General features: G+C 47.1%; 1 protein-coding gene across 1 annotated transcript; it reads right to left on the minus strand.

Annotated features, from left to right (window-relative positions):
- Positions 1-515: 515 nt before the first annotated feature.
- On the minus strand, positions 516-26,583 carry LOC120942566. The gene is made up of 11 exons (XM_040355545.1): positions 25,955-26,583; positions 24,416-24,663; positions 22,630-22,857; positions 20,751-20,785; positions 16,728-17,004; positions 14,075-14,305; positions 11,359-11,559; positions 7,782-7,871; positions 6,193-6,239; positions 3,382-3,658; positions 516-777 (listed from the first exon to the last, which is right to left on the minus strand). Exons 1-11 carry the CDS (start codon positions 26,458-26,460, stop codon positions 626-628), a joined length of 2,292 nt encoding a protein of 763 aa, XP_040211479.1. The 5' UTR covers positions 26,461-26,583; the 3' UTR covers positions 516-625.
- Positions 26,584-26,845: the final 262 nt, after the last annotated feature.

The following is a 26,845-nucleotide window of genomic DNA, read 5'->3' on the forward strand; positions in this document are numbered from 1 at the left end:
GGGAGAGAGAGGGAGGGGGAGGGAGAGAGAGGGGGGAGGGAGAGAGAGGGGGGAGGGAGAGAGAGGGGGGGAGGGAGAGGGAGGGGGAGAGGGAGGGGGAGAGAGAGGGAGGAGGGAGAGGGAGGGGGAGATGGGGGTAGAGAGGAGAGGGGGGGGGAAAGGGGGAGGGAGAGGGGGGAGAGAGGGGGGGGGGAGATGGGAGAGGAAGGGGGGAGGGAGAGAGGGGGGGGGGAGAGAGGAGGGGGGAGGGGGAGAGAGGGGAGGGAGAGGGGGGGGAAGGGGGAGGGAGAGAGGGGGGAGATGGGGAGGGAGAGAGGGGGGGAAATGGGGAGAGAGTGGGGGGGAGAGAGGAGGGGGGGAGATGGGGAGGGAGAGAGATGGGGAGGGAGATGGGGAGAAGAAGAGGGCAAGAGAGAGAGAGAGGGGGAGAAGAAGAGAGAGGGGGAGGGAGGTAGAGGGGGAGAAGAAGAGAGAGGGGGAGGGAGGTAGAGGGGGAGAGAGAGGGAGGGGGAGGAATGAGGGGGAGGGAGATGGAGAGAGGGAGGAAGATGGAGGAGGAGGAGGAAGAGAGAGAGAGAGAGAGACATCAGTTCAGTATGTCAGTTGTTGCTCTCTCTCTATGGAATTATTTAGTGTGTATCTCCGTCTTCTCCCGGCTGAAGAGGAGAACACCTGCGGTCAGTTTCCTGAGGCTGGGCTGTTTCTCCAGGATCCGGGCCTTTTCCTCCTCGCTCGGGTTCTCCACGTCATCGATCACCACAAGGACATTCTTCTTCCCTGGTCACAGAAGGAGAAGTTAAAGTGGAACGTCACTCTCCCAATCAGCATTGATTATTATTTCATCTTTATGCTGTTAGCTTTAGTAGATAGATAGAAAAAGTATATCATATTTATTTGTTTAAAAAAAAATCGAATTTCTTCACTTGCTTCCTGGTTTCTTGCCTAGGCAAGTTATGTCATACATCCCAGGAGACTTCAGGAATAGAGTAGGAGGGATTTTCTACGCTAATAACACTCTCCTGCCTGTGTTTCATCAGATTAGGCGACCCGTCAGAATGTGTAACGGAAGTGACGTTCCGTCGCCGCCATCTTGCTACACCCCCCCACTTCTCCACAGTAATGATAGAGTGAGAAGGGGACAAGCGGACATCTTGTTACACCCACCGCAGTTTTGCATTTTACATTTTTTTTTTTTTAACAGTAAACTGAGTTTATATAGTAAAATACAGGACTGAGAACTCCGTCTGACTGTTTTTCGATGTTGCATTATAAAAGCAGCTGCAAGCGCGCTGATCTTACAGGTTTGCTAATCGGACATAAGTTCGCTGCTTTTAAAATTCAATGTGTCTTTAACTGACAATTGCGCGGTCGTGCGACGTGGCACCCAAACAAAATTGGCGTCCTTTTTTTCCCACAAATAGAGCTTTATTTTGGTGGTATTTGATCACCTCTGCGGTTTTAATTTTTTGCACTATAAACAAAAATATATATTTTTTACTTTTTGCTATAATAAATATTCCCATTTAAAAACAAAAACAAATTTCTTCCTCAGTTTAGGCCGATGCGTATTCTTCTACATCATTTTGGTTAAAAAAATCGCAATAAGCGTTTATTGATTGGTTTGCACAAAAGGTATAAGGCCAGATTCACGTAGAATCGCCCTACGCTGCGGCGGCGTAACGTATTACATTTACGTTACACCGCCGCAAGTTTTCAGCGTAAGTGCTTGATTCACAAAGCACTTGCCTGTAAACTTGCGGCGGCGTAGCGTAAATCCGCCCGGCGCAAGCCCGCCTAATTCAAATGGGGCGGGGACCATTTAAATTAGGCGCGTTCCCGCGCCGAACATACTGCGCATGCTCCGTCCCTAAAATTTCCCGACGTGCATTGCGCTAAATGACGTCGCAAGGACGTCATTGGTTTCGACGTTAACGTAAATGCCATCCAGCACCATTCACGGACGACTTACGCAAACGACGTGAAATTTAAAATTTCGACGCGGGAACGACGGCCATACTTAACATTGGCTAGACCACCTAGAGGGCAGCTTTAGTTTTACGCGGCGTATCTCTACGGAAACAACGTAAATTTACAGCGACGGGCAAAGCGGACGTTCGTGAATCGGCGTAACTAGACATTTGCATATTCTACGCCGACCGCAATGGAATCGCCACCTAGCGGCCGGCCTAGAATTGCAGCCTAAGATCCGACGGTGTAAGTCAATTACACCTGTCGGATCTTAGGGCTATCTATGCCTAACCTGATTCTATGAATCAGCCGCATAGATACGACAATCGTATCTCAGAAATACGACGGCGTATCTCTTTTGTGAATCTGGCCCATAGCGCCTACAAAATAGGGGATAGTTTTATGGCATTTTTATTATTTATTTTCTTTTTACTATTAATGGCGGCGATCTGCGATTTTTAGCGGGACCGCGACATTCCTGGCGGACAGATCGGACAATTTTGACATTTTTTTGGGACCATTCGCATTTATACAACAATCAGTGCTATAAGAATAACCACTGATGACTGTAGGAAAGTCACTGGCAGGGAAGGGGTTAACACTAGGGGGTGAACAAGGGGTTACGTTTTCCCTAGGGAGTGATTCTAACTGTGGTGGGAAGGGGACTGACTGGAGGAGGAGAGAGATCGATGTTCCTGATCACTAGGAACAGCAGATCTCTCTCTCCTCCCCTGACAGAATGGGGATCTGTTTGTTTACATTGACAGATCCCCGTTCTAGCACTCTATGGAGCGATCGCGGGGTGGCTGGAGGACATCGCTGTCGAAGGCCACACGCATCGGCTCCGGGGGCGTGCCGTGGCTGGTATGTGCTTTTTAGAGCGGCCGACATACAGCTATAGGAATTTGCGCAGCCAAGCCAACCTGCCGCAGCTTTTTGGAACCCTCCTCCCCTCCGGTGTCACATTTGCCACCTTTCGGGGGGAGGGGGGAGCAGATACCTGTGTAATGTAGGTATTTGCTCCCACTTCCGGGCATAGATACCTGCAGATGGCTCGGGTAACTACGCCACTTCCTTCGCCCCCCCGCTGTCCTCTGGAAGACACACGGGTCCCAAAAGACAGCAGGGACCAGTGAAATCGCGCAGCGCGAGTCGTGCATGCGCAGTAGGGGACCGGGAAGTGAAGCCGCAAGGCTTTCCTTCCTGATTCCCTTATGGAAGATGGCGGCGGCAGCACCTGAGAGCCGAGCGATAGATCGACTTTGAGTGGCGACATCGCGGGCGCCCTGGACAGGTAAGTGTCCTTATTTTAAGAGTCAGCAGCTGCAGTATTTGTACCTGCTGACTTTAAAAAAATAAAAATCGGCAGATCTCCACTTTAAATACGGTTGGAATATGGAGACCGGCACTCACCGAGCCGGGCGGAGAGGTGATTGAGATGGCTGTCATACAGAGACCCCGGGACATCGGTGATGTGCGCTCTCCCGTTCCTCTTGCTGTGATACAAGACTCCAAATGTACACTCTGAGGCCACCCGCCGGAACGGTCTCCCGTCACACTCCAGGATGTATCCGTCTTTGACCTCCTCCACGTAACTCAGCAGTGCCCCGGACTTCAGAAGGTCCCGTAACCAATAATAATCCCTCTGAGGAGACCTGGAGAAAATCCCAACAACTTGCTTCTTGGACATCTACAGAGAGGGAGGGAGGTGACCAGTCATGGAAGATATACGTCATACAAGACAATTCACAATTCAGAAATGCCTCACTCTAATAGATAACTGGATGACAAACAGTGATCTTAAACTCAATGGTTCGAAAACAGAACTTCTCCTGTTTCACGCAAACCGGAAAAATCACCCCGCGTCAACATGGACTCCCCCGCCCATTCTGGGTAAAACTATCACCCCTAGCACCAAAGTCAAAAGTCTCAGAGTCATTTTCGATACCTACATGACAATGGACGCACAAATAGGGTCAGTAGTCAGCGGATCCCACCATCTGCTGCGCCTACTACGCAGACTCACGCCCTTTATCCCGAAAGAGGACATTGCAGTCGTGGTGGGAACAATCATCAATTCCAGACTCGACTACGCAAATGCCCTCTATCTAGGACTCCCCAAATACCAAATCACTCGTCTGCAAGTCCTTCAAAATACGGCCGCTCGACTAGTGACCGGCAAAAAACCATGGGAATCAATCTCACCTTCACTGAGATCCCTTCACTGAGATCCCTTCACTGAGATCCCTTCATTGGTTGCCAGTAAAAGACAGAATCACTTTCAAGGCACTCTGCCTAATACATAAGTGTATTCAAGGCAACGCCCCCCAATATCTATGCGAAAAAATAAAAGCCCATAACCCCAATCGCATTCTGCGATCCACCAATCCACCAAGCCTTGGGTATCCTCCAGATACCCAAGGCCAGATACAAGTCCAAAGGAGATTGAAGATTTGCAGTCCAGGGACCTCGCCTGTGGAATGCACTACCAACCACCATCCGACTGGAGTCGGACCACTTGGCCTTCAGGAGAAAGATTAAAACCCATCTCTTCTGAGGTCAAGGGGTTCCTTACCCATGAAATGGATACAGCGCCCAGAGGCGATTCAGTTTGCATGTGTTGTGCTTTACAAGTCTCTCTCTCACTCACTGACTCAGTCAGTCATACCAATCCTCAGATATCAGTTACATCGCTACATAGTTAGTTTGGTTGAAGACACAAGTCCATCCAGTTCAACCAATATCCGATATCCAATTTCCTCCAACAGGGAAAAAATTCCTTCCTGATCCCCCGAGAGACAATCGGATTTTCCCCGGATCAACTTTACCTCTAAATGTCAGTACCCAGTTATATTCTGTACATTTAGGAAAGTATCCAGACCTTTCTTATAGCAATCTACTGATCTGGCCGGAACCACCTCTGGAGGGAGTCTATCAGTGACAGCCCAACCATAAGGGGTACAGGGTCGCCACCCCCCTAATCCATGCATCCGGCCCCCTATTCGCCATACAGGGCACCAGACGCATGGATTCCAATAGGGTTTTTTTTTTTTTTTGGAAGCACATGATTAGAGCTTAAGGCTCTAATTGGCTTTAAAAAAAGGGTGGGCTCTGGGGCAGAGCGCTGTGCCCTGAGCCCACCCAGTTGTGTGACAATAGTGAATTAACCACTTCCCACTTGGCCATGTGCGGCCGGGTGGGCGCTCTTTCCTTCTGAGTGGACGTTCAGGACGGTCCCTCAGAAGAAGGGGATCACGCAGCGCGATCCCCATGCGCTCGTGTCACGCGGACTTGGCGCATCTCGGATCAGCAGGAGTGCTCTGTGCTTGGCCCTCCTGATCACATGACGGCCATGTCCAATCACAGCCGTCATGTGATGGAAACAGAGACCTGGTTGCTAGGCGATCGGCTCTCCTCTCCTCACACATTAGTTGTCGGTGAGGAGAGCGGATCACTGAAGTCGGCCGGTGATCAGTGAGTATGAGCTGTTTTTCACAGCTTTTTACACACATGTCCCCACACACGTGTCCCCACACACGTGTCCTCACACACGTGTCCCCACACACGTGTCCCCACACACGTTATAACGTCTACAAAATATGGGATAAATGTATGTAATTTTTTTACTAGTAATGGCGGCGATCTGCGATTTTTATCGTGATTGCGACATTATGGCGGACACATCGGACACTTTTGACGCTATGTTGGGACCATTGTCATTTATACAGCGATCAGTGCTATAAAAATGCACTGATCACTGTGTAAATGACGCTGGCAGGGACGGGGGTTAAGTGCGTCCTAGGGAGTGATTCTAACTGTAGGGGGGATGGGTTATGTGTGACACGACAGTGATCACAGCTCCCGATCACAGGGAGCAGACGATCAGTGTCCTGACACTAGGCAGAACAGGGAAATGCCATCTCCCCCGTTCTGCAGCTCCGTGACACGATCGCGGACATCGAGTTCGCGGGACCCACGGTCACACTCACGGAGCTTGCGGCGGGCACGCGTGTGCGAAAAACCTGCAATCCCGCTATTTAAAATGGAGGTACAGGTACGTCCCTTTGCGCAGCCACGCCATTCTGCCAACGTAAACAGGCGTGAATCGTTAACAGCACTGAAATAGACATTTGCACCCCCTCAATGTTTTTTTTCATACAATACAGTGGAGAGGGGGGGGGGGGTCAAATTAATCCAAATAAATGAAAAAAAATATCTTCCCACCTGTTTTTGCCGTGTTCCAGGAAAAGTCAGAGCATCGAGCATTAATTCTGGAAAATTCAAATTCATATGAAGATTTAAAGAGCTGCCACACTTTTCTGTCCATCTCTCTCTATACACTGTGGGGTAGATCCACGTACAATGGCGCATTATTGCGCCGGGCGTAGCGTATCTAAGATACACTACGCAGCTGTAACTTACTTTTTTTTTATTCGAATCCTCAACGAATTCTACGCAAATTCCTATTCGCGAACGACTTACGCAGACGACGTAAAAAAATTCAAAATTGTACGCGGGAACGACGGCCATACTTAACATTAAGTACGCCTCAGAACAGCAGCTTTAACTATACGCCAGAAAAAGCCGACGCGGATTTCGACGGGAACCCTACCTAGGGGCCCCCGAAAAATTGCAGCTTATATGGGACGGCGTACGAAGACGTACGCCTGTCGGATCAAGCCCAGGTGCCGTCGTATCTTGTTTTGTGGATACAAAATAAAGATACGACGCGGGAAATTTAAAATTACATTGGCGTATCAGTAGATATGCCGGCGTAATCCTTTTGTGGATCTGCCCCTGTATATATATATAAACTGGTATAAAACCCCCATGTGTAAATATCTATCTGTACATTGGAACCCATGTTGTTAGTGTGCTGTTCTTTTCAGATATAGGTGCAACAACCATTCTCATTTAATATACTGTGATTACTAGTCCTGCCACTAGGTGGCGGTATTGGGTTTGATATTTGCATAATGTATTGTTCCTCCTTGTGGATGGTTACAGGAATGGAGGTTGTTTGGGACAGTACAGGAGGGGGTTGCTTGGGACGGGAGAGGGAGATAGGTTGGACATTACAGGAAGGGAGGTTGTTTGGGACAGTACAGGAGGGGGTTGCTTGGGACGGGAGAGGGAGATAGGTTGGACATTACAGGAAGGGAGGTTGCTTGGGATGGGAAAGGAAGATTGGTTGGACATTACAGGAAGGGAGGTTGATTGGAACAGAAAGAAAGGGAGGTTGCTTGGGACAGGAGAGGAAAGGAGGTTGCTTGGGACAGGAGAGGAAAGGAGGTTGCGTGGGAAAGATAAGAAAAGTTGGATGCTTGGGACAGGACAAGTAGGGAGGTTGCTTAGGACATTACAGGAAGGGAGGTTGCTTAGGACATCACATTACAGGAAAGGAGATTGCTTAGGACATTACAGGAAATGAGGTTGCTTAGGACATTACAGGAAGGGAGGTTGCTTAGGACATTACAGGAAGGGAGGTTGCTTAGGACATCACATTACAGGAAGGGAGGTTGCTTAGGACATTACAGGAAATGAGGTTGCTTAGGACATTACAGGAAGGGAGGTTGCTTAGGACATTACAGGAAGGGAGGTTGCTTAGGACATTACAGGATGGGAGGTTGCTTAGGACATTACAGGAAGGAAGGAAGGTTGCTTAGGACATTACAGGAAGGGAGGTTGCTTAGGTCATTACAGGAAGGGAGGTTGCTTGGAACAGGAAAGGAAAGGAGGTTGTTTGGGACAGAACGGGAAGGGAGGTTGCATGGGGCATTACAGGAAGGGAGGTTTCTTAGGACAAGACAAACCTTCCTTATCAGATTCAGGCCGGTCCACTCTTGTGAGATGTTTTTTGGGGTTAGCTGTAAGGTCTTGAAATCCGCTCTCCACATTATTTCCTAAAATGGAGTAAAAAAACAAAAGGAACGTGGAGGATGGAATGTAAGAGAGGAAAGTAACACAGCAAACAACAGAAAATGTGTAAAGCCTCGTACACACGATCGGACATCAAAAAAACGTTCCCTTGGATTTTTGTCTGAAGGGAGTTGTCACACCCATAGCATACACACGCTCTGACTTTTTCGGCAACAAACACAAACGTAGTGGCGTTTCAACGTACTGACGAGAGTTTAAAAGAGGAAGTTCTATTCTCCGGCGTCACCCTTTGGGCGCCTTCTGCTAATCGAGAGTTAGTAGAGGTTTCGTCTGTGTGCATTCGCCATTCTTTGTGTAGGGTTGTCCCGATACCACTTTTTTGAGACCGAGTACAAGTACCGATACTTTTTTTCAAGTACTCGCCGATACCGATTACCGATACTTTTTTTAAATGTCATGTGACAGTATTTTTTTTACAATTTTTTTTTACACTTTTTTTTACATTTTTTACAGTTATTTTTTTTTTTTTGTGTTTTTAAGGGGGGGGGGTAGGATTGTCAGTGTGTTTTTTTTATTTTATTTATTTACATTTTATTTTTATTTATTTAAAAAAAAATATATATTTATTGCAATTTTTTTTTTTTTATCAGCCCTGTTGGGGGTCTTTAGAGAGATATCAGGGGTCTTAACAGAACTCTGACATCTCCCCTTTAAGACAGAGAAAGGGACTAAGGACACAGATTCCCCAGTCCCTTTCTCTGCAGCCTCAGCTGAAATGAATGGAGAGAAGCTCCTCTCCATTCATAAACTGAAGCATCGTAAACAGGTTACGATGCTCAGTTATATTATTGGACAGAGTCAGTGATCACCGACTCTGTTCATTCTGAAAAGGTAGGAGCCGGGTTTAGCGGCTCCTACCTCTGCTCTCCATCCTGACAAATTGAGGGGGGAGAGAGGACAGCACGGAACACAGGGGGGGGGGAAGGGAGCACAGCACGGAACACGGGGGGGGGGGGGAAAGAGCACAGCACGGAACACGGGGGGGGGGAAAGAGCACAGCACGGAACACGGGGGGGAAAGAGCACAGCACGGAACACGGGGGGGGGAAAGAGCACAGCACGGAACACGGGGGGAGGGGGGAAGAGCACAGCACGGAACACGGGGGGGGGAGAGCACAGCACGGAAAACAGGGGGAAACAGCACAGCACAGAACACTGGGGAAAGAGCACAACACAGAACACTGGGGAAAGAGCACAGCACAGAACACAGGGGAAAGAGCACAGCACAGAACACTGGGGAAAGAGCACAGCACAGAACACTGGGGAAAGAGCACAGCACAGAACACTGGGGAAAGAGCACAGCACAGAACACTGGGGAAAGAGCACAGCACAGAACACAGGGGAAAGAGCACAGCACGGAACACGGGGGAAAGAGCACAGCACAGAACACAGGGGAAAGAGCACAGCACAGAACACGGGGGAAAGAGCACAGCACGGAACACGGGGGAAAGAGCACAGCACAGAACACGGGGGAAAGAGCACAGCACAGAACACGGGGGAAAGAGCACAGCACGGAACACGGGGGAAAGAGCACAGCACGGAACACGGGGGAAAGAGCACAGCACGGAACACGGGGGAAAGAGCACAGCACGGAACACGGGGGAAAGAGCACAGCACAGAACACGGGGGAAAGAGCACAGCACGGAACACGGGGGAAAGAGCACAGCACAGAACACTGGGGAAAGAGCACAGCACGGAACACGGGGGAAAGAGCACAGCACGGAACACGGGGGAAAGACAACACAGCACGGGGGAAAGATAGCACGGGGGGAGAAGACTTGCAACTCCCCTGCCTGCCCAGGTATCGGCTGAGGCATCGGAGCATTTCCCCCGAGTACAAGTACTCAGGGAAATGCTTGGTATCGGTCCCGATACCGATACTAGTATTGGTTTCGGGAAATCCCTAGTTTTGTGCAATTTTGTTCGTTTCTGAGCGTCCGTCCGTCAAGCAGACATGTTGCGCAATGGGGTTGTGCTAACTTGACCCACAAAAAAATATAGAAATATGTTTGCTTCATATAACCAAAATACACCAATCCAAAGTAAAGACATTTGTTTTTACTCCGTCAGTATCACCAGCAAAGCAGCTTTTAGTATTATCACATTATAAATAAGAAGAGAATGTGCGCTGCTTTTCTTGATTTAAGAACTTGCCGCGTCACGAATGGGCTCTTTCAAATACGAATGCTAGTTCTACCAGACAGAACGCTTCCGGCTGGTCTTTGCTTCTGAGCATGCGCGTTTGTACTTTGTACAAAAGTCCGATTGCTTGCTGTACACACGGTTGGACTAGGCACCATCTGACTTTTGTTGACGTAAAGTTTGTCCGTTTGCAGACCAAACTTGTTGTCCGATAAAACTTGAAAAAGTTGGTCCGATGGAGCGTACACACGATCGGACAAATTTGAAAACTTGCAGATTTTGAAGTTTGTTGGCAAAAAGTCCAGTGTCATCAAATCACTGTGGCCCGGATTCAGATAGGAGTTACGACGGCGTTCAACCGGATACGCCGTCGTAACTCTGAGTTGCGGAGTTGTATCTATGCGCCTGATTCTTAGAATCACTTACGCATAGATTTCCCTAAGATCCGACCGGCGTAAGTCTCTTACACCGTCGTATCTTAGGCTGCATATTTACGCTGGCCGCTAGGTGGCGCTTCCGTAGATTTACACAAGGAATATGCAAATTAGGTAGATACGCCGATTCAGAAATGTATGTCCGCCCGGCGCATTTTTTTACATCGTTTACGTTAGGCTTTTTCCGGCAATAAGTTACCCTTGCTATATGAGGGGTACCCTATGTTAAGTATGGACGTCGGGCCAGCGTCGTATTTTCCGGCAATTACGTTGTTTGCGTAAGTCGTTCGCGAATAGGGCTGGGCGTAACTCACGTTCACGTCGAAAGCATTGGCTTTTTGCGGGTTAATTTGGAGCATGCGCACTGGTATACGTTCACGTTCGCGCCGTTCGTAAAAAACGTCAAATACGTGAGGTCACAATTAAGTTAAATAAAACACGCCCACATCATCCACATTTGAATTAGGCGGGCTTACGCCGGACCACATACGTTACTCCGCCGTAACTTAGGGCGCAAGTTCTTTTTAAATATGGAACTTGCGCCCTAAATTACGGCGGCGTAACGTATCTGAGAAACGTTACGCCCGCCGATAGATACACCATTGTATCTGAATCCGGGCCTGTGTATTTAACTTTGACTGGAGTTGCCCCCTTGTGGCGGTGACAGCCTCTGGCCTTCTGGGAAGGCTTTCCACAAGATTTTGGAGTGTGTCTGTATCCAATTGGTCAAACGAGGATTTGCGAGGCGAGGCGCTGATGTAGGACACCAGATATTAGCAAAAATAATGTATATTCTGCTTGTTCATTCTACAGAGATGATTGCATCGCCTTCTGAAGGGCCTAGTCTGGCTTTTTCCCGGGACTTGTCAACCTACCGTTCAACCTCAACCTCTCGGCTTCCACTAATGCCACGTGCAATGGGGACGAGTGGTCGCCAAATCCTTCTTCTTCTGCAGGAGGAGGAGGTTGTTGTGTTTCCTCGAAATCTGTCTTGTCTTCAGATTCAGGCCGATCATCTTTAACCTCATTTGGAACAGTTTCTGTCTTCTTGTCCTTGTTTCTTGAATGACGAGGTCCTAAGATAATAAAATGTTACTAACCAGTGTTACTAACCAGTTCTTTCACAGAATAAAGTCCAGTTCATGGGAATCAGTAACCAAAAATGTAAAGCAAACCTCAAGTCACAAACCTACCAGAACCCCTGAGCCCATCTTTCCTCTGTATTAGCACTAGGCGTCCCGAATCCCTGATTGTTCTGGAATGCAAGCAATGACCAAGCCTTCTGGGTTGAGAGCCTGGCACTGCTCCACCACTCCTCCTTAGCTTCGCTATTGGCCAGTGAGCTCCAACGATCACTGTGTTGGGCTGATGAAAAGCCTGAGAGCCTGGCACTGCTCCACCACTCCTCCTTAGCTTCACTATTGGCCAGTGAGCTCCAACAATCACTGTGTTGGGCTGATGAAAAGCCTCAAATGATTACTGTATTTATTAGCGGCGTATAACACTCACTTTTTCACCCTGAAAATCGGTTGCAAATCGTGTGTGCGGGTTATACGCCGATACTGCAATTTGGGCCGCCTCGGAGAGAACGGGGAGGAGGGGGGCGAGACGAGCGCCGTCATATTACATACAGCGGGAATCTCCTGTTTACTCAGCGGCCTCTGTAATAGGAAGTCCCCTCTTCTGGGCCGGCATTGGATCAATGTTCTGTCTATCATAGAAGCCGGTCCAGGAGGCGGGACTTTGTAGTAAAGAGGCTGCTGAGTAAGCAGGAGATTCTCGCTGTATGTAATCTGACGGCGCTCGTCCCGCCCCCTCCCTGAGATGGACATTGATCAGGCTGCTTTTATGGCAATAGGAGGGTGCAGGTGGGCATTAATAAAGCTGCATTGATGGGCAATTGTGTGGCTGTGGATGGGCATTGATCAAGCTGCATTGATGGGCAATTGTGTAGCTGCAGATGGGCATTGATCAAGCTGCATTGATGGGCAATTTTGAGGCTGCAGATGGGCATTGATCATGCTGCATTGATGGGTAATTGTGTGGCTGTGGATGGGCATTGATCAAGCTGCATTAATGGGCGATTGTGTAGCTGCAGATGGGCATTGATCAAGCTGCATTGATGGGCAATTGTGTGACTGCAGATGGGCATTAATCAAGCTGCATTGATGGGCAATTGTGTGGCTGTGGATGGGCATTGATCAAGCTGCATTGATGGGCAATTGTGAGGCTACAGATGGGCATTGATCAAGCTGCATTGATGGGCAATTGTGTGGCTGCAGATGGGCATTGATCAAGCTGCATTGATGGGCAATTGTCAAGTTGCAGATGGGCATTGATCAAGCTGCATTGATGGGCAATTGTGTGGCTGTGGATGGGCATTGATCAAGCTGCATTGATGGGCAATTGTGTAGCTGCAGATGGGCATTGATCAAGCTGCATTGATGGGCAATTGTGTAGCTGCAGATGGGCATTGATCAAGCTGCATTGATGGGCAATTTTGAGGCTGCAGATGGGCATTGATCAGGCTGCATTGATGGGCACTGGCCCTTATTTTGCTTCAAAGTTCTTTATTTAAAATGTAAGTATTTTTCCTTAAACTTCCCTCTTAAAACCAAGGTGCCTATATACGCCTAATTTATGCAGATAAATACGGTATTTACTTTGAAGTGGACCTGACCTCAAAAAGTGAGGATTGCAATGTTATAGGGAACATCTAGAATTGTTAAAGTTAAAGTGATTGTATAAGTTAGTTTTTTGTAAAGTAACAAACATATCATACTTACCTGCTCTGTGCAAGGGTTTTACACAGTGCAGCCCCGATCCTCCTTTTCTGGGGTCCCCCGGCAGTGCTCCTGGCTCCTCCTCTTCATCCGGTGCCCCCATGGAGAAACACTTTCCACGGGGGCACCCATTTGCTGCTGCATCCATTGCAGGACTCGGCCCCGCCCCCGGCTCCTGTGTCACTGGATTTGATTGATAGCAGCGGGAGCCAATGGCTATCAATCTACTATCAATCTATCCAATGAGGACCAGAGGCAGTGGCTCGAGCTGCAGGGCTTTTGCTCCTCGCTGCAAGGATCGGGGTCAGGTAAGTAAAAGGAGGGCTCTGGGGGGCAGCTGCAGCACAGAAGGTTTTTCACCCTAATACATACAATGCATTAAGGCGAAAAACCTTGTGGGTTTACAACTCCTTTAGTTGAGTCTAAGCAGTTCCCCCTAAAAATATTACCTTTTATGTTTAGCAGTACATCTCCTGTGACTAAGCACCCCTCAGTGCTGAATATCTGATCATCTAAGGCAGGGGTCATCAACCCCCGGGCCGCGGCCCACTACCGGGCCGTGGACCTTCTGCAGCCGGGCCGCGGGTTTGGGCAGCCAGCAAGAGACATGCTGTGCTGCCGGCATGAGAGAGCTGGGTGGATGGGAGAAGCAAGCGGGCAGGCAAGCAGAGATGATATCATCTCTCTCCGCCCCCCGCATTGTCGCTCTTTCGCCCTCAAAGCCAGTGTTCTGTCTCAGTGTTGAAGGTGCGGCGGGGAGCAGAGAGATGACATCATCCCACACTGCCCGCCCCGAATCACTGCTCACCTCTTATCTTTATCCGATCATTGAATGGCTTAATCTTTTGCTGCATTGTTTCCCCCTCTCTGAAGTCTTTAGAGGTTTTGTTTGTCACATGTTCTGATTTTTCTTTGATACCAAAGAGGAACAGATCCCGGGCCAGTCTATCAATACTCGGTTGTTCCTTGAGGATCCTCATTTTCTCTGCCGAACGGCTTTCATCCATATCGTCCAGCACTACAATCACGTTGTCCCTCCCTGTAGTAGGTGAAGAAGAAACAAACGATTGGGTGAATTGGAGCATAACGCCAACAAACATAACCACAGGCTTAGTTACTATCTTTAAAGGATAAGTTCGCCTTTACACCCACATTTAACCTAAAAGATAACTGCCCTAAACCCAAATCTTAACCCTAGTGCCTAAACTGGTGGTCTCCACTTCAGCTTGCAGGCCAGATGTCACCCTTTCTTGACTTTACCCCCCCCCCCCGCCTTCTCTCACTGATATGAGGCACTATCCCCCCACTAACACCAATGATGGGGCACCATTCTTTCTACTGACACCAACAATGAGACACCATTTCCTTCACTGACTGCGACAATGGGGCATAATTTGTATTGTTAAAAGGGAAACTATAGTTTTAATGGAACGCTATTCCTCCCACTGACACCAACAATAAGCCCTAATTCCTCCCACTGGCACCAACAATGAGCCCTAATTCCTCCCACTGACACCAACAATGAGCCCTAATTCCTCCCACTGGCACCAACAATGGGGCACTATTCCTTCCACTGATGCCAACATTGTGGCTTTATTCCTCCAACCGATACCAATGATGAGGAGGTATTCCTAAACCTACTGACTACAGGCACTATGTAGTGTTTTTACTCCCATTGGCCACCAAGCCCGAGGCATTGTACAGTATACTATTACAGGCCAAAGTCTGGCCTTCCTAAAGTCTGAAGACCAGTAAACTAGCCCTTTATTTAGAAGGTTTGGAGACCCCTGACCAGGGGCGGACTGACCATTGAGTCACTCGGGCACTGCCCGAGGGCCCCATGCCACTAGGGGGCCCCATCAGGGTTGCGAGGCTCAGTAAAACCAGGGACAGTATGTAAAAATCTGTGTTTTTTACATCTGTCCCTGATATGTCCAAAACTGACATGCTTTTGATGTGAAAATCCTGAGATTTTAGCTGCCCCACCTCTGCACTGCCTCCTGGCGTGGTGGCCATCTGTAAGCCCGGGGGCCCCATAATCTTCTATTGCACGGGGGCCCCATGAGTTGTCAGTCCGCCCCTGCCCCTGACCTAAACTGAACATCCTATCACTTCGACCCCAACACTAACCTAATCTCTAAATTAACACCTACATTAAAGCCTCATACACACGATCGGACGTCCATTGGACTTTTCCGTGGATTTTTGTCCGAATGGGCGTTGGCCGTGAACTTGTCCTGCATACACACGGCAGAACATTTTCAGCCATCTTTCACCAAATCACCTGGTTTTTCAGCTTTTTACCGCCACCCCATGGGCAACGTCTGCTATTGTTGTCTGATCTTTAGCATTGGTTCTGAGCATGCGTGTTTGTACTTTGGACTTTAGTCCGATGGATTTGTGTAGGATTATCCTCCATCGGACATTTGTTGCCGGAAAGTTTGAGAGCATTCACAGTGAACATTTGTCCGTTGGAGCTTACACACGGCCGGATTGTCCGATAAAACACGTCCGTTGGACCGTTGTTGTCAAAAAGTCAGATCGTGTGTATGGGCCTTTACTTAAACCTTTTTGGGCCAGATTCAGGTAGCTCGGCGCATCTTTGTGCCGGCGTAGCGCATCTCATATGCGCTACGCCGACGTAACTCTGAGAGGCAAGAGCAGTATTCACAAAGCACTCGCTCCCAAACTTGCGCCGGCGTAACGTAAATTGGCCGGCGCAAGCCCGCCTAATTCAAAGTAGGAAGGTAGTGGGCGTGATCTATTAAAATGAACCGTGACCCCATGCAAATGATGGTCCGAACGAACGGCGCATGCGCCGTACCGTGGACGCATCCCAGTTCGCATGCTCAGAATCACGCCTAAAATATTCCAGAAGATACGTCGAATAACTGCCTACGACGTGAACGTAACCTACGCCCAGCCCCATTCACGTACGACTTACGTAAACAACGTAAAATACGACGGCTGTTCCGACGTCCATACCCTAACATGACTTACCCCTGCTTTATGAAGCTTAACTTTACGCCGGTCGTAAGCCTTACGTAAAAGGCGTAGATTACATCGACGGGCGCAAGTACATTAGTAAATCGGCGTATCTCGGTCATTTACATATTCGACGCGTAAATCAATGGAAGCGCCCCTTGCGGCCAGCGTAAATATGCGCCCAAGATACGACGGCGTAGGAGACTTACGTCGGTCGGATCAAGCCAAAATTCAGGCGTATTTTGTTTCCTGAATCAGGCGCATAGATACGACGGCGCATCCGTGGACTTACGCGGCGTATCAGAAGATACGTCGGCGTAAGTCCTTTCTGAATTTGGGCCGTAATCTTTATATCTGTCTATGGTGAAAGACCAGAACAAAACCTAATGCCATAATATTCCAGTGCCAATCCATGTGGACAATTGTTTAGACAGCAGTTAATTCCAATTCCACAAAAGCCATTCATGACCACTTACCGAGGATAGTGGATAGACATTGAAGCTCCTCGTTGTAGATCGATCCGGACACGTCAGTCATTTTAACACTCCCTTGTTCCTTAGTGTGATACAAGATGGCAAGCGTACACTTGGAAATCGTTCCGGTGAGCTTCTTGTCGATGGCGACCAGCTGGAATTGCAGGACCTCCTTCACCAAATCCCTGAAGTTCTCAGCAGATGACAAGATTGTCTTCAGCCAGGAAAAACACTTGCTGGCTGACTTGGAGAAGATTCCAATGACGTGTTTTTTATGTGACTGATAAAAAAAGGACAGAGATACAATAAGATAAAATCTGGGGTGGGGGGGATGGGTATAACAAGTTTGATACCAGAGCAATTACTCTATTTTTCACACATAGGATAAGATCGGCTATGGTACCCAAAATAATCAACAGACAATGCTTCAACCCCTTGCCGACCAGCGCACGATGATATACGTTGACACAATGGCACGGGCAGTCAAATAAGCGTACCTGTACCTCCCTTTAAATTTGGCCACGCGCCCAATGCGTGCCTCGTGAGTGCGCCCGCGGGTCCTGGGAACTCGATGTTCCCAGGCGGCCCGCGATTGCTGTCGGCAAAGGCAGAACAGGGGGGGGGGGGTGCCTTTGTAATCAAGGCATTCCCCTGTTCTGCCTAGTGACACGTCACTGATCTACTGTTCCCTGTGATCGGCGACAGTGATCAGTGACGTGTCACGGGTAGCTCCTCCCCCTAACAGTTAGAAGCACTGCCTAGGACACACTTAACCCCTTTCTCGCCCCTAGTGGTTAACCCCTTCCCTGCAAGTGTCATTTACACAGTAACAGTGCCTTTTTATAGCACTGATCGTTGTATAAATGACAATGGTCCCAAAAATGTGTCAAAAGTGTCCGATGTGTCCACCATAATGTCGCAGTCACGATAAAAATCGCTGATCGCCGCCATTACTAGTAAAAAAAAAATCTTTTAATAAAAATGCCATAAAAATATCCCCTATTTTGTAGACGCTATAACTTTTGCGCAAACCAATGAATATCCGCTTATTGCGTTTTTTTTTTTTTACCAAAAATATGTAGAAGATTTTTTTAAATAAAATCGGGGATATTAATTATAGCAAAAAGTACAAAATATTGTATTTTTTTTCAAAATTGTCGCTCTATTTTTGTTTATAGCGCAAAAAATAAAAACTGCAGAGGTGATCAAATACCACCAAAAGAAATCTCTATTTGTGGAAAAAAAAGGACGTCAATTTTGTTTGGGAGCCGCGTCGCACGACCGCGCAAATGTCAGTTTAAGCGACGCAGTCCCGAATCGCAAAAAAAGTAAACGGTAGATGATGAACCCTAGAATCATGTGCATGTGTGCTGACACCCCATCTTTTTCGCACAGTCCTTTACATACAAGTGCACGTCCTACATTCCTAGAGTGCTTTAGATGCTTTTAGACTGTGCTTGATCTGCTGTTTACCCAGTCGGAATTTTGACAGCTCTTCACTGATTTGAAAAATAGACTGAGAGGTGCTGATGGGCCGTCACAGACCATGGCTCGGATGTAATCCAGCTCAGCAAGGATTGGACGAAATTTGAACCGTCTATGACAGCCCTAAAGAAGAATTCCAGGTATGGATAGTTGGACCAACTTGGACCGATGTAACTATGCATGTACCTTGTGGGATCTCTATAGAAGCTGGAAATCACCGTAATAGGCAACGCTACTACACTGCTACTACAGGGATCTTCACTAGCTAGGCATGTGCAAAAGGGAAAAATTCGATGGCCCGGATTCAAAGAGCAATTGCGCCTGCGTAACCATAGTTACGCAGCGCAATTGCTTACTTGCGCCAGCGTAACGAATGCTCCTGATTCAGGAACCTCGTTACGCCGACTGCAGCCTAAGATATGCGTGGCATAAGGCTCTTATGCCACGCATATCTTAGGCTGCATTCTTGCGATGGCCGCTAGGTGGCGTTCCCGTTGTGCTCAGCGTATAGTATGCAAATTGCATACTAACGCCGATTCACAACGTTACGCGAGCCCTGCGTACGCAGTTTACGTTGTTTGCATACGGCAGTTTTCGCGTAAGGCTGCCCCTGCTATTAGCAGGGGCAGCCAATGTTACGTATAACCGTCGTTCCCGCGTCGCGAAATTTTAAATTTACGTAGTTTGCGTAAGTGAATCGTGAATGGCGCTGGACGCCATTCACGTTCACTTTGAAGCAAATGACGTCCTTGCGACGTCATTTGCCGCAATGCACGTCGGGAAAGTTTCCCGACGGAGCATGCGCTCTACGCTCGGTGCGGGAACGACAATTTTGAAAAAAAAACACAATATTTTGTACTTTTTGCTATAATAAATATCCCCAATTTAAAAATAAAAATAAAAATGTCTTCAGTTTAGTCCAATACGTATTCTTCTACATATTTTTGGTAAAGAAAATCACAATAAGCGTTTATCGATTGGTTTGCGCAAAAGTTATAGCATCTACAAAATAGGGGATAGATTTATAGCATTTTTATTATTATTATTTATTTTACTAGTAATGGCGGCGATCTGCGATTTTTATCGGGACTACGACATTATGGCGGACACACCGGACACTTTTGACACATTTTTGGGACCATTGGCATTTATACAGCGATTAGTGCTATAAAAATGCACTGATAATTGTATAAATGTGACTGGCATGGAAGGGGTTAACACTAAGGGGCGGGGAAGGGGTTAATTGTGTTCCCTTGGTGTGTTCTAACTGTAGGATGGGGTGGGACTTACTAGGGGAAATTACAGATCGTGGTTCCGAGCTATTTGGAACTCACAGTCTGCCAGACAGGTACGTATCACGAACTGCGCATGCGCCGTGACGTGGACGCATACACAGCACCCCCCTGCGCCTGCTCACAACAACGCCGGCACAACTGCCTAAGCTACGTCGGATCACCGCGTATGCCATGAACATAACATCCGCCCAGCCAGACACACGTCCAACGCACAATACGCCGGTTTGTATTCCCTGGTGCAGACCTGTGCATGTCTGTTGCCGGGTTGCACGTCATTTATGGGGAATAACGTTACGTCGCACGTACAACTTACGCGCATCTCGCGTAGCAATCGTGAATTGCCGTATTTCCCTCATTTGCATGTTTGAATGGCTAATCAATGGGAGCAGCAACATGCGCCCAGCCCATATGTGCGCCCACCCTACGCCGGCGTGTGCAAGCTACGTCGGCGGGGTGTATCCTGTTTTTAGGCGCATGTTGGTTCGTGGGTCTGCCGCACACATACGCCGGCGCACATTGGCACTTACGTCGGCGTAACGTGTTATACGTCGACGTAAGTGCTTTGTGAAACTGGGCCTAAACGTTTGGAGTTGTCACCTAAACAGGGATAGAGAGGAAATCTCTTAAAATGGAAGTAAACCCTCCTATGGTTTTCAGCCAAGGAAGCTGCCATCTTGGCCTCTGTTTAATATACAACTGGCATGATGGTGCACATGTGATCAGTTATGACACCAGCCATTGGATAGTTTAACAGTTTGGTTGAGAGCACAACCAATGTGCAGTTAGCATTCCCGTCATGCCAGGGATGTTAACTGTTCTTTGAAAATGTTGGGTTTACTTCCGCTTTAATAGGTAATCCTCTGGGGGCAACCAGAACAGGAGCAGATATTTCCTCCTACCTCTTTCTGTGTCTCTGGGACATACTTTAAAGTGAATCTGTCACTCCTGTGGAAAGTCATTATAACAAAATGCTTGCCCCAGGATTGGACCCACCTCTGGCAGTTGAGCAATGGAAACTTTTTTTCTATGGGGGCCTCAGCCGTGACGGGTTTGAGTTGCCTCGACATTCTTTCATTTGAGCTAAACACATCTACAATGCAATCAGCTGATATGTCAGCATGTTATACCCTTCGTCTCAACTCTCCAAACTCTTATGTCCTACACCTGCCCGATGGTCAACTCCACAATGTGCTGCCAGAAACGCACAGTCCACTAATTCCACCAATCTTCTTTAGCTGTTGCTTACCTTGAAAATGTGTCGGGATGATGTGGAATTCATTTCTGGAAAAGATAAAAGACAAGAACTGTTTCTGAGTTGTTGGGATTGGGAGACTAAGCTATATTTTTCCCAAAATAAAATAATAAATGATAGCAAGAATAGTAGGTGACAGGATTGCATGCACCATTACGGACCTTGAGGGTCAGTGGCTTGGGGGGGGGGGGGGTATAGAAAGGGTGGTATCAAGCCTAAAAAATCAAAAATATATATTTTTTCCTTTTACCACTGCTTTTCTTTTGTGTAAGTATTTCACTCTTTTACTTTTTTCTTTCAAGACACCATTTCCAAAATGATGGACAGTCTTGAGGCAACCTACAAAATGATGGACAGTCTTGAAGCACCCTTTAAAATTATGGACAGTCTTGAGGCACCCTCTAAAATTATGGACAGTCTTGAGGCACCCTTTAAAATTATGGACAGTCTTGAGGCACCCTCTAAAATTATGGACAGTCTTAGGCACCCTCTACAATTATGGACAGTCTTGAGGCACCCTTTAAAATTATGGAGAGTCTTGAGGCACCCTTTACAATTATGGACACTCTTGAGGCACCCTTTAAAATTATGGACAGTCTTGAGGCACCCTCCAAAATTATGGACAGTCTTGAGGCACCCTCCAAAATTATGGACAGTCTTAAGGAAACCCTTTAAAATTATGGACAGTCTTGAGGCACCCTCTAAAATTATGGACAGTCTTGGGGCACCCTTTAAAATGATGGACAGTCTTGAGGCACCCTTTACAATTATGGACAGTCTTGAGGCACCCTTTACAATTATGGACAGTCTTGAGGCACCCTTTAAAATTATGGACAGTCTTGAGGCACCCTTTACAATTATGGACAGTCTTGAGGCACCCTTTAAAATTATGGACAGTCTTGAGACACCCTCTAAATTTATGGACAGTCTTGAAGCACCCTCCAAAATTATGGACAGTCTTGAGGCACCCTCCAAAATTATGGATAGTCTTAAGGAAACCCTTTAAAATTATGGACATTTTTGAGGCACCCTCTGAAATTATGGACAGTCTTGAGGCACCCTTTAAAACTATGCACAGTCTTGAGGCACCCTCTAAAATTATGGACAGTCTTAAGAAAACCCTTTAAAATTATGGACAGTCTTGAGGCACCCTTTAAAATTATGGACAGTCTTGAGGCACCCTTTAAAATTATGGACAGTCTTGAGGCACCCTTTAAAATATGGACAGTCTTGAGACACCCTCTAAATTTATGGACAGTCTTCAAGCACCCTCCAAAATGATGGACAGTCTTGAAGCACCCTTTAAAATTATGGAGAGTCTTGAGGCACCCTCCAAAATTATGAAGAGTCTTGAGGCACCCTCCAAAATGATGGACAGTCTTGAGGCACCCTCCAAAATGATGGACAGTCTTGAGGCACCCTTAAAAATGATGGACAGTCTTGAGGCACACTCTAAAATGATGGACAGTCTTAAGGCACCCTTAAAAATGATGGACAGTCTTAAGGCACCCTTAAAAATGATGGACAGTCTTGAGGCACCCTCCAAAATTATGGACAGTCTTGAGGCACCCTCCAAAATTATGAACAGTCTTGAATGTAAGGATTCATCTACCCACCGGCTTGTATACAATTGTTGGGCAATTTTTAGGCATTTTGCCAAGGCGCCCCTGAAGTAACCTGCCTGGGCACCTTGGTTTAAAAAGGCTGGAATAGGGAACGTATAAAACCCCCATCAGGTTTATTATTTTTTATTTCATCTGGTCCTATTGGAAGAGATTTCCCCCCAATGGGCAATAAACAGAAATCTTTTTACTTTTTACTTCCCCTCCCACCGCCAGCAGTACCACCTTCACAAATGGCACTTGTATCTTACCTGAAATCAGCTGAAGTAAGATGCATCGGATTTGGCTCAGTTTTGCCTCCACCCGGCAGGTTTCCATCAGTTGGCGGAGTCTGAGGGGGCAGAGTAAATTCATTTCCATCTCCGAGAAGAGAAGCAGTTGAATGGCTGAGAAGCGGCTCTGTCTCCACAGGGCCCTCATCCCTTTCTCACACATCAAATCCTCCAGGTCTCCAATGACCATTATTATGTTTTCAGCTCCTGGATGTCATAGAAGGAAACAATGTCATCATCATTTTTGTGCTGTCAGATTCAGACTAATGAGTTACAGGAAACTTGGGCTTCAGGGGAGCGTTGACTACTCCCAAACTGCATTAGCTTTTCATTTCCCTATGAAGTTCCAGTGTCAGGGAAGAAACCGGAGAAGAACTGGCAGATATGCCCATATCTGTTATGGCCGCACTAATGCGCGCATGCGCATTAGCAATCGGCGCATAACGGCTAACGTGCGTACGCAAACATGCTAATTAGCAGTGTTTTGCTGGCCTATATAAGGACTCCAACTACTTTCGCTGATCGCTGGATTATCGTCAGCTCTGTATCCTGTGTTCTTGTGTTCCTTGCTCCTGTTTGATTACCTGATACCGACCCGGCTTACCCTGACCTGCTCTGGCTTCTCTTCTGGCTCTGAACCCGGCTTGGTTCACGGGCCTGTTCCAGATTGACTTCTTGTGTTTGACCCATCAGGGGGGTACAGGCAGTACAGGCAGTACACCTGTAAGGGGTACGGAGATGCCAGGGCCCCGGATGACAACCCCCCCCCCTTTTTTTTATAAAACAAAAAATGTTTTTTATATTTTTTTATTGTTTTATTTATATATATATATATATGTATATATATATATATATATATATATATATATATATATATATATATATATATATATATATATATATATATTTATATATATATATATTTTATTATTATTATTATTATTAAAGGGCCCAGAGGTCCCCAGGGCCCCAGATGTCAACCCCCCTTGTTTTATTTTTTTTTTATAAATGTTTCATTTTTTTTTTTTTATATATATATATATTTTTATTAAAGGACCCAGAGGTCGCCAGGGCCCCGGATGGCAACCCCCCTTTTTTTATTTATTTTTTATAAATTTTTATTTTTTTATTTTTTTTTATTAAAGGGCCCAGAGGTCCCGGGTGGCAACCCCCCTTTTTTTGTAAATTCTTTTTATATATTTTTTTTATATATATATAGATTTTATTAAAGGGCCCAGAGGTCCCCCTGGCCCTGGATGGCTACCCCCCTTTTTTATAATTTTTTTTAATATATATTTTTCTTTATTTCTTCTTTTTTTGTAAAAAGCCCCCCCGCTTCTCAATTTGTGGCGGCCCTCCTCTTCTCAATTTCAGGGGGCCCAGGCCTGAAGCCCTGGACCCAGGCTTGATCACAACCACACCTCCTGCCTTTGCTTCTGACTGCCTTCCTGTTAGACCCCCGCCCTGGCTTTTGACAACATCTCTGCTTTTCCACCTGCTAAGATCTGCCAGCACCTCCAGGGAACCATTGTCTGTGACCACCTTCTCTGCTCAGACAGCTTCATCGGCAGGCAACCCGTGCATCTCTGTGCAGAGCACCCTCTGTCTCCAACTCCAGGGGTACTATGCTATCAGCCGCAAGGGGAGCCCTCTCGTCACCTCAGCCTCCAGCCTGGTACGTGACATCCAAGTTCTATAGGATAGTCTTTCCTCACTATGCTATATACATTACATACAGTAGATAGTTATTGAATGTCCTTCTTACCATGTGACTCCAGGAGGTGGTCCAGGTACATCTTCAGGTCATACAAAGATTTCCCTGACCTCATGGAATGGCAGAAGATTATCATAGTGCACCTTGAGGCCACAGATCTCCAGACTTGGTCTCCAACCCATGACAGGGCCAGACAGAACATGGAACTGATCATCCTATCAGCAACTTCATGTGTGAGCCAGTTGATGTCTGTGTCAGAGTCCCAGAAGAAGACTCCCAGTTTCTCTCCGTTTTCTTCCCTTGAAAAGGAGCAAGAACAAAATGTAAAAAACACAAGTTTTAACCACTTGCCGACCAGCGCACGACTATATACGTTGGCACAATGGCTCGGCTGGGCATATGGACGTACAGGTACGTCCCCTTTAAGACGGGGTGTCAGTCTGACACCCGCAACACCAATCTAGGTAAAGAGTCTCTGACGGAGACTCTTTACCATGTGATCAGCCGTGTCCAATCACGGCTGATCACGATGTAAACAGGAAAAGCCGGTGATCGGCTTTTCCTCACTCGCGTCTGTTAGACGCGAGTAGAGGACAGCCGATCAGCTGCTCCTCTGACAGGAGGGGTTTGTGCTGATCGATTATCAGTGCAGCCCCCCGAGGATACCCACACTGGACTACCAGGGATGCCACCAGACCACCAGGGATGCCCACAACAGGTATGCCACCCTAGACCACCAGGGATGCCATTCAGAAATAAATAATGGATGCCAATCAGTGCCCACAATGGATACCAATCAGTGCCCACAATGGGCATCACTGATTGGCAGGCATTATTGTTTGGCACTGATTGGCATGCATTAGTAGAACACACCTATCAGTGCCACCTATCAGTGCCCATCTATGCCCATCCGTGCCACCTATCAGTGCCCATCCATGCCGCCTATCATTGCCCATCCATGCCGCCTATCAGTGCCCATTCGTGTCGCCTATCCGTGCCCATCCATGCCGCCTATCAGTGCCCATCCGTGCTGCATTACAGTGCCACCTATCGGTGCCCATCAGTGTCGCATATTAGTGCCCATCATCAGTGCCACCTCATCGGTGCCCATCAGTGCCGCTTTATCAGTGCCCATCAGTGAAGGAGAAAACGTACTTATTTACAATGTTTTGTAACTGAAACAAAAAAAAACGTTTTTTTTTCCAAATTTTCGGTAATTTTTTTATTTATTTTTTGGCAGAAAATACAAATCCCAGAGGTGATCAACTACCATCAAAAGAAAGCTCTATTTGTGGGAACAAAATGATAAAAATGTAGTTTGGGTACAGTGTAGCACGACCGCGCAATTGTCATTCAAAGTGCAACTGCACTGAAAGCTAAAAATTGGCCTGGGCAGGAAGGTGTATAAGTGCCCCCCGGTATGGAAGTGGTTAAGGTGAAAAAAACAGGAAAGTTTACATTACAACCCCTTTAACCAAAATAGTTTGGGGTGGATAAATACTTTGATAGTAAATACATCGTTCCTTGGAAAGCATCCTTACTGATACCCCAAAAATGGTGACCCATGAAGATTTAGAAACATTTTCTTACCTTCTTGCTGCCGTTTTCTGCTGAAAAGTGACCCCTCCCCCCTGGATCAGCCCCACTTTGGACAGGGTCTCTGGAATATTGAAATATAAAGACATATTGTTGCGGTCTGCACTTCTGTTTAGATCTAAGCCGGCCCCGGACAGGAAAATGACCTTCTGATCTTGGGAACCTTCCACGGAAGCTTCTTCAGATTGCCCCGTTGCTCTGTGTTTATAATACGTGGAATTATTTGGGGGATTTCGAAGAACGCCCGTCCTCCTATGGTTAGGTAGATTTAAGACATACAAGGGATTACTTTTCCCCAGTTGGATCTCATCCTCATGAAATAAGGGTGTCCCTGTCACCACCACGGATCCATTCACGTGGACTTGGACTTTCCCTCGTAGATTGAGGAACACGTGCTTCTTTAGGGATAAGTCAATCTCACAGAGTTCCATCCCAGGCCCCTGATCCGAAGGGCAAACGTCCCGAGAAGTCTCAGTTCCAATCATAGCCATAGCTGACATATTAGTGGTAATAATTCCTAGGATAGATTATGCTTCCCAAAACCAAGGACAGCCATTCCACTTCTTTGTCCTTCTCTTCCTTCTCGCAGCTCGAGGCTTTAGATGATGTATTATTTGGTCTCGTTTCCTGGTGTTCTCTTGCACCAAAGCAGCTTTTTCTGTCTTTTATCTGTAGTTTCTTAACAGTTCACTGACATTGAAATATGTTGTATTTCAGGTCAGAGAGGAGGACTGGAATTCCCAGGGAAGTTCCCTGTTTCAACTCATTCTATGAATGGGCTTGTGTTTCAGATAAAGATGTAGTAAATTAGAAATATGGAACAAAATTAAACATAATATGATGCAGTGGCGGCTGGTGCTCAGAATTTTCCGGGGGGCGCAAACG

This window comes from Rana temporaria, chromosome 6 (genome assembly GCF_905171775.1).
Source record: "Rana temporaria chromosome 6, aRanTem1.1, whole genome shotgun sequence".
NCBI classification, from domain to species: Eukaryota; Metazoa; Chordata; class Amphibia; order Anura; family Ranidae; genus Rana; species Rana temporaria.

Bases quoted from the DNA above. Each gene is read 5' to 3' on its own strand.
- LOC120942566 (XM_040355545.1), bottom strand. From the start codon at position 26,460: ATGTCAGCTATGGCTATGATTGGAACTGAGACTTCTCGGGACGTTTGC. The intron at 20,786-22,629 runs GTAAGATACAAG...TATCTTTTCCAG, and splicing joins CTTACTTCAGCTGATTTCAG to AAATGAATTCCACATCATCC. The intron at 3,659-6,192 runs GTGGGAAGATAT...CCCTCTCTGTAG, and splicing joins CTGGAACACGGCAAAAACAG to ATGTCCAAGAAGCAAGTTGT.